A 12,958-nucleotide genomic window follows, 5' to 3' on the forward strand; every position below is an offset into this window, starting at 1 on the left:
TTGGGAAGGGGCCAGAGCCCAGTGGGGGAAGGAGAGAGTTGGGGGGGCAGAGCCCTGGGGGGGGGGGGGGGGGTTGGGCAGGGGCCAGTAGAGTGGATGTCGGGGAGGCGGTGGCTGGAGGAGAGCTGGGCCCAGCCAGGAAGCCTTGGAGTGAGGTGGGAGAAGCAATTTCCTGGCCACCCTCTGCAGCCTCTTGCCCACGCTTTAGCCTGCGACTGCGTCTGGGCTGTGCTCTGAGACCGCAGAGGGCAGCACCCAGGCAGGCCCAGCATGGATGCAAGGGAGCCCCCAGGGCTTCACAACAGGCCTCCCCCCTTCCCAGCAGGGGGAGAGGCTGCCCCAGGCGCAGGGCCCCAGGGTGGTGGGGAGGGCACACTGCCTGCACTGATGCTCTGGCACCGGGAGCGAGGTCCAGCCAGCTGGGGGCTGGTGTTAAGCGCACAGGGCACCCAGTGCACACCCGGCAGGCGCTCGGGGAGCAGGGCCCGGGGCCAAGTGGACAGAGCTCCTTGTGTGTAGGGGCGAGGGGGGACCACAGACAGGAACAGGAAACGCCTGGAGGTGGTTAGTGTTTTATTGGTGAAGACATAGAAGTTCTAGGTCAGAAACAAGCTGAAAATCTCCCTCTAGAAGCTCCAGGAAACACGTGACAAAAACGTATAGAAAACAGAACGACCCCCCCCTGCTCTACTGGCAATGGTGCCAATGCAGGAGCAGGGGCTAGACGTAATATGGCAGCTGAAGAAACGGCTCGCATCAGCCCGACAGGGGCACAGAACTGTTTTTAACCATAAATTTTCTTTTAAAATGTCCATTTTGCAAAATGAAAATGACACCCAAGCATGGTCTATATGCCAGCATCTACAGGGCACCAACGGAACAGATACTAGTAGCAACTGACTCTCTATATACACAACATTCATAAACCCACATTCAGCTTGTCTGCATAGCCTTGTAGGATCTCCACTATTCCTGGTAAAAGTATAGTTTATGGTAAACAAATGACTGACAGGGAGTGGAAAGGCTGGGCAAGGAGACACTTAAAGGAATGCTGTTCAGTATTAAGGTGGAGGGAAGGTTTTATGTGGAACAGAACCGTCTACAGAGTCGACCATATTTACAGTCACGGAGGAGTTTCTTTTGATCCCATACACCGCTACTCACTGACTTAGTTTCACTTGTGAGTTCCACTTTTGAAAACCTTTCCCATGCCCTAAAACTCTTTCAAGCTAAGTTGTTTATGGATGCGGACCACCGGGGCGTTGCTAGACAGGGACAGCGTTCTCTGTGATGTTAGTGGTTACACGCGTTGCATTTGTTTCATTAGAGGGATGGACACTAGCTAGGCCATTCAGTAGTAAATGACTTTTCAGCTGGTAGTGTCTGCAGTGGGAAAGAGCAGCTGCCCCTCCTTGACCTACTGAACAGCTCACGTTAAGGAAGAAAGTTCTTACATTCCCAAGAGGAGAGCGGGAATATGGAGCGCCTAATGCTTTGCTATATCCCCTTTCTTGAGAATAATTTGCCTTTGCCAGGGGGCTAGTTTTGTTTCATCGTACCCAAGAGTCCTTAGCTTTTCTGACTGCGCTTTCTCCTTCGCCTCCTCTTCGCGCTTCAATTTTTCTTGCTCTTTTCTGTTTAGAAACAAAACAAACATGGGGATGTTGGTTGCAAAGCTCAGGCACCTGACCCTGAACTGGTCGGTGTGGAGCGAGGGTATAAGCAAAGCAAAGCACACAAGCCTGCTTCGTCTGGCCCTGCCGGGGTACAGAGGCCTGGCCAGGAGTGAACGGACTGGGTTCTTAGGCTACTTGAGAGGTAAATGGAGAAGCAGGACTCACCGTTTTTGCTCTCTGTGAAAACAAGGAGAAAGAAAATACAATTAGCTCCCAGCGGCACAGCTATCGGGCAGCCACCGTCATGGCCCAGCTCGGGGACAACTCACCTTTCCTCTTCCATCTTCTTCCGCAGGATCTCTCGCCTCCAGGCTGGCATGGTGGCCAAGCGAGCTTCTTCTTCCTTCTCCTGTAAGACAGTAAAAGGCATTAGGGAGGCCCGTGAGCCCCTGCAGAGCTGGAGGGAGGGCAGCAGGAACAGGAGAGCTAGGCTGGAGGACGCGTCTCACCTAGGCCAGCCCTATGGAGCTGGACCAGCCCAAGCAGCCAAGAGGGGAGACAGCCGGTCGATCGGGCAGGGCTGCCAAAGGGGGAGGGGGAATTCCGTGGCTCTCAGGTGGCCATGTGGCGTCTGGGGGAGTTTTGACCCAAGAGGCTGCAGGGAAAGGCAGAGGTGCCACCGTTGCCAAGGGCAGGGAGAACCCTGAGGACACATGGAAGGTTACAGAGAACGGCCCGTTGCCCCCCAGAAAGGAGGGTGTGCAACGGAGAGCACGGCACCGCCGTTGCCCTGACGCAACAGGCCCTGAGCAGGGAGTGGCTGTGGCTAGAGTCAGACAGCTCTGGGGGGGCCAGGCCCCGCTAACACGCGCACCCCCACCTGGCCAAAAGTCAGCAGAACATTCCTCAGCTGAGCGGCTTGGCTGGCGAGGAGGGACACTTGGGTAGCTCCTGGTACCCTGGGCTGGCCAGAGCTTAGCAGGGCCGTTCTACAAGGGGCAGGAGCTCAATGCTCCACTTGTGCTGAAGGAGACTTCGCGCTGAGCGGGGCATGGGCTCCGCGGCCACCAGAGGGTTGTTTGTACTGGCACCGCCCTGCCTAGGGCCTGCCTAAGAGCAAAGTAGAAATGGCACCGCATGGAGGGGCAGACGCATGCCCTGCTTCTGGCTCGCTACACACCGGGCTCTGCGGGCTGGGCACGCCACATGGGCCTTTTCGCAAATAATCCCGCCAGTGTTCCCCACGCGCTCTCCATTGCTGCATGAGCTGTGTGTCCGCAGCCCCTCCGTCCAGCTTGCTAGGACAGTTCTCAGGCACAGCCGGGGGCATCTCTCGGGACCACGGCAGGGGACAGGTTGTGTGACTCAGTGAACGTGAGCCAGACGCCAGAGGAAGAGCGGTGGAAGATTGCTGCAGGCCGGCTGATGGCTGATCTCAGCACTGCTTGGCAGGGAGCTCACGCATGGCCATGACCAAACTGGTCTAGCATAGGCAGTAGTACGGTAGGTGCAAGGTCCCCTGTGCTGCCCCCAGCACTCTGCCGCACCCTGCCCTGGACAGCCCCTTCGAGAGGGGAGAGGTTAGTTCAGCATCCTCCCTCTGGGCAGTTGGTGGCTTTGCCCGTTAGTGCTAGCCCAGGGGATGCTATTTTAGTGTTTGATGAGGGAATGGGATTAAAAACACCAGCCTCCCCCAGGCCACCAAAGCGACAGCCAACAGGACCGTCTCTCAGCCTTTACTTCCAGAGCTAGATTTGAACGGGACGGGCCAGGCCTGCTCTCCATCCCAGCAGTGTGATCGCAGAGTAACTCCACAGGATGGGATCCTGGCCCTTACGCCTCAGTCTTCAGCCAAGCGCTAACGATGGGTGACCAGATGGGACCTAGTGTGGGGGGCAGAGGCCTATATCCCTGCAGCCGATCACTGATCCCCCCAAGCCAACCACTCCCCTAAGACTGAAAGAATGAATCAGGTCTGGTGTGGGACCAGGCACATTTGGCTACAGCAGACGGCTTGACCAACGGCTCTGGGACAGTCTGACAGCAATGCAGGCTACCCCAGAGCTCTTGGGCAGCACTAACGCCACGTGGGACGTCCAGGTTAGGTTACGTGTCCTGATTAATCAACAGCGCCACACAGCAGAGGCAGCACCTGTGGCGTGAGCAAACCTTCCTGTAACTCCCCCTTTCCCAGGTTGCTTGATGGTTTCTGAGGAGCCGGTTCTCTAGCTTTGTAAAGAGGTGTATGCAGGACCCGTCCCTCACCACCGCATGCCTCCGCTTTCATGTGCAGCCGTGGGAGAAGAGGCCGTGAGCTCTGGCCTGCACTAGCCCCTGCTTCCCAGGCAGTGTTGGGGCTGTGACCTGGTGGGACCCTCAGTAGCATGGCTCTGCTGCCGTCTAACGCCTGGTTTGGTTGCGGAGAGCGACTCTCACGGGCTAGCTAAGCCCCTGAGAGTCTGTCAGCCCCTCTTGGTCGGCGCGTCCCATGGGAGCGAGCGTGTAGGTAATTCCTGGCTTGTGCTGGGGATGCTGGGAGAACAGCCCCTCTTGTGTCACAACGGGTTTTGGAACCAGGCTTGGCAATAGACCAGGCCGTGAAATGTGCCTGTGATGGAGTTAGAGCCCTGCATGCTCAGAGCTGGGGGCAGCATTCAGGCTGGTTCTGATTTCATCTGTGTGTCTCCATGAGACGGGGCCCAACCCTGCCACCACCAAAACCACTGGCAGCAGGATCGGGCCCACGGGGCGATGCCAGATGGAAGTTTCCCCACACACCATGCTTGGATCTCTCCTCCCTGCTGTCTAGCTTGATTACTGGCCCATGGAAGCGTGAACCCTCAGGGCTACTCCCGGGCGGGAGCTCCAACACCCAGTTAGCTGACGTGAGGCAGTACAAGAGCGCTGGCCTGTAGGGCTTTCCAGCTGCTGGGAAAGGGCAGGGGTGCGGGCTTGGCACACCTACATCTACACCCCCCCCCTTTTTCGTTCTTTAAAGTTGACTGTTTTGATGCTGCAGGAGCCAGGCTGGGCGCTGGGCTTCAGGCCACATTCACCAGGTCAAATATGCATTTGGTAAGAGCTTACTGGCCCTATTCCTTGGGTGTTTGCAGGACACTGGGCTTGGAACAGCCAGTGCCCCAGAGCAAGGTGTCGAGGGCACCAAATCCCACTGAAACAGCCTCGACACTCCCTTCTGAGAGCAGAGAGCTTTATTCCTTCATTGTCACAAGCAGTGTTAGGGAAGATGCAAAGTGCGCACACACACCCCCTCCCCCCATTGTAAAGCAAACCTCATTTCCAAATGTCTATACAATAAACACTCTGGTCCTATCTCCATTCCAAGCCATGCACATTCCACTAGGGCAAGCAACAGACTTGGGAATCCTCAGAGAACAGCGTGGGCCCAGTGGTCTGTAGTTTGAAAGCACACAGCATCAAAGGGAATTTGCCACACAGCTTGAACATGCTACGGAATTGCTAATCTGGTTGCAGAACCATGCACTGTGAGACCAATTAGTACAGCACTCAGCCTGTGCTCAGTATGGACCCAGGGCAACTGTGGCGTGTTCCTCCACCTCGCCAGAGGAAGGATGGAGCTGCTCATACCAGTTCCTACTCCCAAATCACTGGCTCCCCGGCTACAGGAAACATTTAGCTAAAGAAGTGTCTGTAAAATGCAGAAAACTGGAGACAGCTTGTGTCACTGTACATTTGTCAGGGATTAGCTCTTCCTCCAGCTAATGCAGGACTACAGCAAATGTACACACTGCTCGAGAGGAAAATCCATGGACCACCTCCTACAGAAAACCGCAACCAGCCACAACTTCATGTGACACATGGTTACAGCCGCACCCTGGTCAGTTCAGCCAGCAGGGAGCATCGGCTACACAAGAAGCTTTACTTGAGAAAGACGAGGACTCTGTTGAGACTGTCCATGTAGGGAATTCAGGATTCAACAAAACACAGCAGACTCTGGGACTAATCCTGCCATCCTTATGCAAACCAAACTGCCATTGAGGTCACTGGAGTGCTGAAGCCCATGGGAGTCCTGCCTGAATAATGATTGCAGGATTGGGGCCCCTCTGACGCTACTTACATGAACACTAAATTGTTTCTATTCAGAGTCCCTAGTCTGCACAGTAGAATCCTGTACTGGGTGCAGCCGGGGAATATGTGCTTCTTTTTTCTGTTTTATAGCTCTTCACCTAGGCATCATATAAAATGATTACAGGTCTCTCCCCAAAGGTTTGTCTTGGGCTCAGACAGCTGTTGGAGCTCAGTTCATCTTGGAAATACAACGGGTCCCTCAAGTAATTAACTGAGCCAAAGCAGCCCTTGTCAAGTACTCTGGTGCCGGCGCACTTTTGATTGTCCCCTGCTGTCCCTGGAGCTGCTTCTCAGCCAGCAATTCCCTCTATGAGATGGACCAACATCCCGCCTCAAAGAGGATGCGATCGCCTTTCCCTGCGACTTGTGAGCCGTGTGGGGCGAGGGTGTGGATGCCCCTGCCTGCTTCTAACACAGCGTGTCCTGTGCACTGCTTGGGGAGAGCTCAGATATCAAACATCTCTGCCTCCTTCTCTTTCCAGAAGGAGAAGCTACGGTCTATATAGCGACAAATGTCCTCATTACTGAACTCGCCTAGCTCGGAGACCAGCTGGATGGAGCTCTCCCTACTCTTAGGGGCAGGGGCTAGGCCCAGTTCATCAGGCGCTGGAGCGGGCTGTGGGACATCACTGTCTAAGCTCTGGCAGGATTCCTGATGGACCAGCTGTGGAGGCTGGGTTCCTGCTGGGACCTCTGTTTCCACTGCGGCCGCTTGCTCCGGCTCCAGGCTGTCCCCAAAGAACTCCTGTTTGAGATCTTCAAAGCCATCCAGCCAGTCCCGCTTCCCGGCCTCGATCTCCTCCATCACCACCTTGTGGAACTGACGGATGAGCTCCCAGCTGTGGCTGCCCAGCCGGTCAAACATCTCGTAGCACAGAAGGTGCCGGAACTTCCTCTCCTCGCGGCTCATGCTCATCTCCAGGAGCTGGAAGTAGCCCAGCATGAAGAGGTCCAGCGTCAGGCTGTCGTACTCCACTGGGGAGCCACAGACGTGCGGCAGGAAGTGCTCGGGCCAGTACAACATGTTGGTGCGGCTCAGACGGCGGATCTGCCGCGTCGGGACCTGGCTGATGATGCTTCTCCAGTGGGCGATCAGCTTCCCCACCACCTGCCTTTGCTTCATGAAGTACAAGAGCCGGTCATCCTCGCTGGGTTTCTTCCCGGTCGCCATGGGGACTGGGGCGCTGCTATATGCCTTGGGCTCCTTGCTGAACTCTGAGTCGAGCGTTTCGGCGAGACCCATTTTCCTCTTGGGGCGAGCGTGGCTAACCGACTCGGTGAACGTCCACTTCTTCCAGTGCTCCAGGAAGAGGTAGACGATCCGCTCCTTCCGCATGTCGATGTAATCCTGCACGCAGCTCAGCTCCGTCTGCACGGGGAGGCTTCTGGTCAGGTGGTCGGGGCTGAACAGGGCCTCCCCGAAAGGCTCCGTGGCCGCACTCTGTGCCTCTGTATCCCTGGAGGGCCGGGGCCCTGCTTCGCAGTAGGGCAAGGGAGCGTGCTCTAGCATACTGGATGGCTCGATGCCATCCGCTGCAGCATCTTCGCTTAGCGCACTGAACAGATCACCGCTCGTTATATAATCCTCCTCCAGGATGGGCTCTCGGCCGTAGCTATATGGCATGGTTCCCACAGGCAGGGACCTCTTCCGCTTGTACACCCTGCTGGACACAGCCTCCGGCAGCTGGTACAGCGTGTGCAACTCATAATTGGCCTTCAGGTTCTTCACCGACACACCACATTGCATGATCTCCTTCTCCACCTCCTCCCGAGTGCAGCTGAAGGACTGTGATCTCCCGATGTTAGCAGGGCCCTCTTTTAGTGGTGCTGCCTCGGGCGAGGTGCTCGCGGTCTGGCCCGTGTGCTCGGACGTGTCGGGGCTCACCATGTCTGCCAGGTTGACCGCCTTGCCCCCAAGCATAGCCAGGAGGATGGCCATGCTCTTTAGGAGAGTGGAGATCTTGCTGCACCAGGCCGGGAGGTCATCGGCTCGGCCTTGCATGCGCTTGGGGTTTGCCGTGAAATGCTCCTTTGCCAAGGCGGCAGAGAGCGGCAGGAGCTGCTGCATTTCATGCTCTAGCTGTTCCAGCTCCGTCTCCACCTTCTGAACTTTGTGCATCACTTGGAGGCTCTCGATTTGCTTCTCAATGCGGATTATGTCCTCCTCAGTCATCAGCTGCCCGAAGGGTCCCAGAATGCCATTGTGTGCATGGGAATACCTCCAGCCTTCGTGATTGTAGTAACTCCCGGTCCCAAGCTAAGGCAGGGGGGAAAAAACATCTCCCTCAGGACACAGCTCCACATTGTCCTTTCTCTGCACACGCTCTAGACTTTACATGTCCTTAGTGGTGTAATGGCAATGGGCAGGCTGGAAATACTGAGCGCAAGGAGAGGGCAGGAGAGTGTAGACAAAGGCAGACGATACAAAGCCAATGGAGTGAGGCAATGAGGCTGGAGGCGAGCGCCTGTTTGCATCGCGCACACTCTGCTGGAGAGAGAACTTTGCTAAGAATATGTTGTTGCTAGTCCCTGATCGAAGGATACAGCAGCAGATGCTTCCAGGAACCGCTCACTCATTACACCACTGAATGACCATGTAAGACATTTAAACCTGCAGTATCATCTCCGTGTGAAATGGGAGAGTTGAGGGGTTTGGTTTTGTTTATAAACCTCCCCTGGGTCCTCATTTTAAAGTAGAAAATGGCAGCTCTGGGCGATCATTGGTTTGGATGGAGTGGGCACCCTCTACCAGCTGTTAATAGCTGACCCGTGATGGAGCTTTCAGCTCAGGTGACAGGCGTAGCTCATAGTCGATAGCCCCACGTGTGCTAAATACTGCAGTTTAAATGCATCTCAGAGTTGACCAGAACACTGCAAAGAGCTCAGACTCATGCCGAATGCTTCAATTCATGCAGAACTCTCCACAGCACACACCCAAATCTTAACGGGTCAAACATTTCTGAAGGGAAGCCAAGTCCTCCGTGTGAACAAGGCATGTCCAGAAGGAAAATAATTGGGGACTGGGCTTCGGCCCTAACAAACTGCGTCTAAAAGAAAATCCAAGCCCAGAAAACAACTGGAGAAATAAAGACTTCTCAAGCTGAGAGCGCCAGTAATTCCTCTGCACCCCCAAATCACTGACTTTTAGGGTCACTTTCTAACAGCACTGAGATGGCCTGGCTGAAGGGATTGCGCAGTGGCAGGGTTTTAAGGTAGGTTTTAATGGGGGCTTACGGATTTCTTTAGAATTAATCCTCCACAACTGACCATTTACCCAGATGTAAGAGCCCTGCAAGGGGTAGGCGGCTCCAGCCCAATGGAGCTGACATCAGAACTGCAGAGATCCATTGCAGCAGGAATCGGAGGAAGGACAGCTCCCCGTTAGAACCACAGGCTCTTTGACCGTCAGCGTTGTTTTACTCTCAGCAGAACAAATCACTGCTGAGCAGGACCTGTCGAATTCCCAAGGCAGCCGGAACAGGCCTCTGAGCAGCCCCGGCACAACCAGCCCGAGCCCCGCCAGGAAAGGCTAGCAGCCCGTTCTGGCTACTGCCCTGGACGTGAGCTCACTCTGTTCCCGAGTCCAGCTGGCGTGGCTGTTGTGCCTTACCCAGCATGCTGTGGCAGCTCTTACAGCAGTGCTGGGGACTGAGCCTTGGTCCTGGTTATCCTCCCCTGAGCCCTTTCAATTAATAAAAAGCTTCTTGCTGCATCAGTCGTGGCTGAGATTTTTCCAAGCCCACTAGCTGCACTAACCCCCGTTACCCTGGCTGGGAGCCGTGTGTGGGACACTGATCAATTGTCTGGTCAGCTTCAGAAATCTCCGCCCAGCCTCCCTCTTCAGACAATCCACATGGAGCAAGGCAATGCACGCGTTGCTATGGCGGGGGGAGTCAGTACAGACGCTGTGGGATACAAATCCTCACCACATTTCGGCAGGAATGTCACTGCAGTGGAGGGAGGGGCCCAGCCCCCCAGGGGTCTGTCCATGCAGATGTTCATTCGGTTGTGGGGAGGGTTCTTTCATCTCGCCAGGAGGCATATTGCCGCTCATGGTACCAGCTGGACTCCTCCAGACAGACCCACTCTGTGACTGGGTCTCTCTTAGGGTCTGGAACGGTGTCCACCACATCACCATTGTACCCGAGCACCTTCCATGTTAACGAGAAACCCAGGAGACGATGCTGTGAAAAATCCACCACATCTGCAAAGGTCTTAAATATGGTTTGACCTTGATGCTTCCCCTGGCCTCCCTGCCCAGTCTGTTTACCCACCTTGCTCTGCATTTGGTTTCTACAACAAGCCCAGGCTGACGTGAGAGCAAGCGTCTCTGCAGGGCTGAAAGCAGCCGCTTGCTTGCCTCTGCTCTTGGACAAAGGTGTCACCCAGACTGCATGTTCCTTCCGCTTGGGGCTGTCCCTCATGCTAACATGCCCTGAGCTGTGGGTGGCTCCTACATGGCCCCTCTCTGGTTCTCCAGGACATGCCAGCCAGCCTGGCCTTCCATGGATCCCGTCTCTGCAGCCCTTGGGGAACCGCACTCAAGAAGCAGCTTAGCAAAGACTGAACTCTGGGATGGCTTGTGGCCTTGGCTTGCCTCTGGGGAGGTTTTGCATCACAAAGCTTTCCTCCCGCTGTAGGGCTACCTTGGCTGCCTGGCAGAACCGGGGCCTGTCTGGGTGTGTCAGTCGTGAGTGCTAGTGTGGCTGCGTGGGCCCTAGCGCAGCAGGGTGTGCATGGATACAGACAGACCGTGCTGCACAAGTGCACCTTGGCCTCCCGCTGTCGCACAGAGCCTCACTGATGTACTCACCAAGCAGTTCCCCCCGCTGTGAGCCAGGATGGCATGACCCATCCCTTCGTGGGCACCTGAACCCAACTGGAATCCTTGGGCCGCTCAGCAGAGCAGGTGGGAGCCTGCCCTCTCATTTCTGGGGGTGGGGGAGCCAGGCCATCAAGTCGGACACGCTTCCCCCGACCCCAGCACTCTCTGACGAACGCCCCAAACGAGTGGACGTGCTGGCGCGCCAACCTGTAGCCGCTTTCTGGGCAATGCTGAGTAGAACGCAAGACGTGTTTCTGAAGGTGAAAAACTCTGAACTCCTGCCTATTGGCCCAAGGGAAATCGGGGGTTAAACAGGGGGTTTATGGGTTAGACGCTGGGCTGTCTGCTTCTCCTGTAGCCATTGAGATAAAGTCGCAGGCTCTGTTGGATGCCCGACTCTACTAGCTGGGCACGCGTAATGACTCCTGCCTGTTCAGCGTTATCAACACAAGGAGCTGCTGCCTGGAACCAACCTGAGCTGCACCGGGGCTGCTAGTCTGCACCAAGCCTTGATGATTGCCTCTCCCATAATGCACTTTGCTGGCTGGGAGGGATGAGGGGTTTTTCCTCTACCTGTCCCGGAGGCCCAAATTCTGCCCTGTGCAGCCTGGCTGGCCGAGGCTCGCTGGTTCCTGTGTTCCCCGTCCCCCTTTCTGAGCGGCCGGGTCCAACCCAAGAGCAGTTAGAGCGGCTGTCTCAGGCCCCTCTCACGGCCTTGGCCCCCTCACAGCACACGGCAGGGGACGGTCACAGCACACCGCACTGCAGCACTTGGAGGGCCGCCCTCCCTCTTACCTTGCGCTTTTGCTCTTCCTCTTCCTGAATCTTCATCTGCAGCTTCCGCACCATCACCTGCCTCTTCCACTCGGGGATGGGCCGCCCCTGCTCGTCGTGGGTGGGGATCAGGGCCTCGATGTCCAGCTGGCTGGGCTGCACCGAGGCCATGAGCGGCGAGTTGCCGTTGACGACTGGCTCAGGGGAGCTGGCAGCCCTGGGGACGGAGGCTGCATCGGGCGTGGTTGGTGGGGTCAGCGTCCTCGCGGGGGGCAGGGAGGAAGCTGCAGTCTCTAGCTGGATGGCAGAAAGAGGAGAGGGCTTTAGTTCAGGGCGTGATGTGACACGAGGGAGATGCTATGTGAGAAGGCGCTCGCTCAGAGAGAAGCTACCCGCCTCCCCGCGGGAGGGAGCCCAGGACCCCGATCAGCCGCGGACTCCCTCTGCCCCATGCTGGCAGTGCTTAATTTGTGCCAGAGCTTGCTGGGGCTGAGCCCCGGCCCCTCTGGGCCTGGCAGTTCAGAGCCCGGCACCTCTGGGCCTGGCAGTTCAGAGCCCGGCCCCTCTGGGCCTGGCAGTTCAGAGCCCCAGCACCTCTGGGCCTGGCAGTTCAGAGCCCCAGCACCTCTGGGCCGGGCAGTTCATAGGCTCAGCACCTCTGGGCCGGGCAGTTCAGAGCCCCAGCACCTCTGGGCCTGGCGGTTCAGAGTCCCGGTGCCTCTGGGCCGGCAGTTCAGAGCCCCGGCGCCTCTGGGCCGGCAGTTCAGAGCCCCGGCCCCTCTGGGCCTGGCGGTTCAGAGCCCCGGCCCCTCTGGGCCTGGCGGTTCAGAGCCCCGGCCCCTCTGGGCCTGGCAGTTCAGAGCCTGGCACCTCTGGGCCTGGCGGTTCAGAGTCCCGGCGCCTCTGGGCCGGCAGTTCAGAGCCCCGGCCCCTCTGGGCCTGGCAGTTCAGAGCCCCGGCCCCTCTGGGCCTGGCAGTTCAGAGCCCGGCGCCTCTGGGCCTGGCGGTTCAGAGCCCGGCGCCTCTGGGCCTGGCGGTTCAGAGCCCGGCCCCTCTGGGCCTGGCAGTTCCTAGCCCCAGCTCCTCTGGGCCTGGCGGTTCAGAGCCCCAGCACCTCTGGACTTGCTGCCTCAGTTATGAAAGTTAAAAAATTGCTTGAGTCCCGGCACCTCTGTCATTGCAAAGTAAGTCCTGTGTGCGGGACATTCTGTGCTGGGGAGCCCGGCCCCTGCAGCCGTGGGGACCGAGACCCTTCCTCCAGGTGTCTGAGCCATTCCGGAGAGGGGCTGAGCTTTGCCATTCTCCTCCCCTCGCCCAGCATCTGTTGTATGGGCTTTGGGGCAGCGCCTGCCTCTCGCTAGGTGCTTGTACAGCGCCTGGCCCTGCGGATCCTGGGGCTTCGGGGTGCAGCGTGAGTCACAGAACTCAATTCGACAGGAAGGCTCAAAACAGCCCCGGGAAAGGAGCCTCTTTCCTGTCAGACCCATTGACCCTGTACACGCGGGAGCCTCACAGCAGCCCTGCCTCGGGGGGCCACGCTGGCTCTGGGGTGCTTTGGAGACTCCCCACCCCAGCGCTCCCTAGGAGGGCTGGTGCCCCGTTTGGACAGCTGCTCCTGGCTGGGGCGAGCCCG

At 57.4% G+C, this 12,958-nt stretch overlaps 1 protein-coding gene across 1 annotated transcript in view; it reads right to left on the reverse strand.

Moving 5' to 3' along the window:
• Positions 1–570: 570 nt before the first annotated feature.
• Positions 571–12,958, reverse strand: part of ESPN (espin) — a 69,203-nt gene continuing 56,815 nt past the window's right edge. Inside the window, exons 10-14 of the mRNA XM_029913516.1 lie at positions 12,839–12,867; positions 11,347–11,587; positions 1,946–2,025; positions 1,842–1,853; positions 571–1,634 (exon numbers count right to left, since the gene is read on the reverse strand). Of these exons, the coding sequence (XP_029769376.1) occupies positions 1,487–1,634; positions 1,842–1,853; positions 1,946–2,025; positions 11,347–11,587; positions 12,839–12,867 (510 nt within the window). The 3' untranslated portion in view covers positions 571–1,486. The remainder of the gene's footprint in view (positions 1,635–1,841; positions 1,854–1,945; positions 2,026–11,346; positions 11,588–12,838; positions 12,868–12,958) is intronic.

Source organism: Terrapene carolina, unplaced genomic scaffold (genome assembly GCF_002925995.2).
Source record: "Terrapene carolina triunguis isolate 2854851 unplaced genomic scaffold, T_m_triunguis-2.0 Scaffold714, whole genome shotgun sequence".
NCBI classification, from domain to species: domain Eukaryota; kingdom Metazoa; phylum Chordata; order Testudines; family Emydidae; genus Terrapene; species Terrapene triunguis.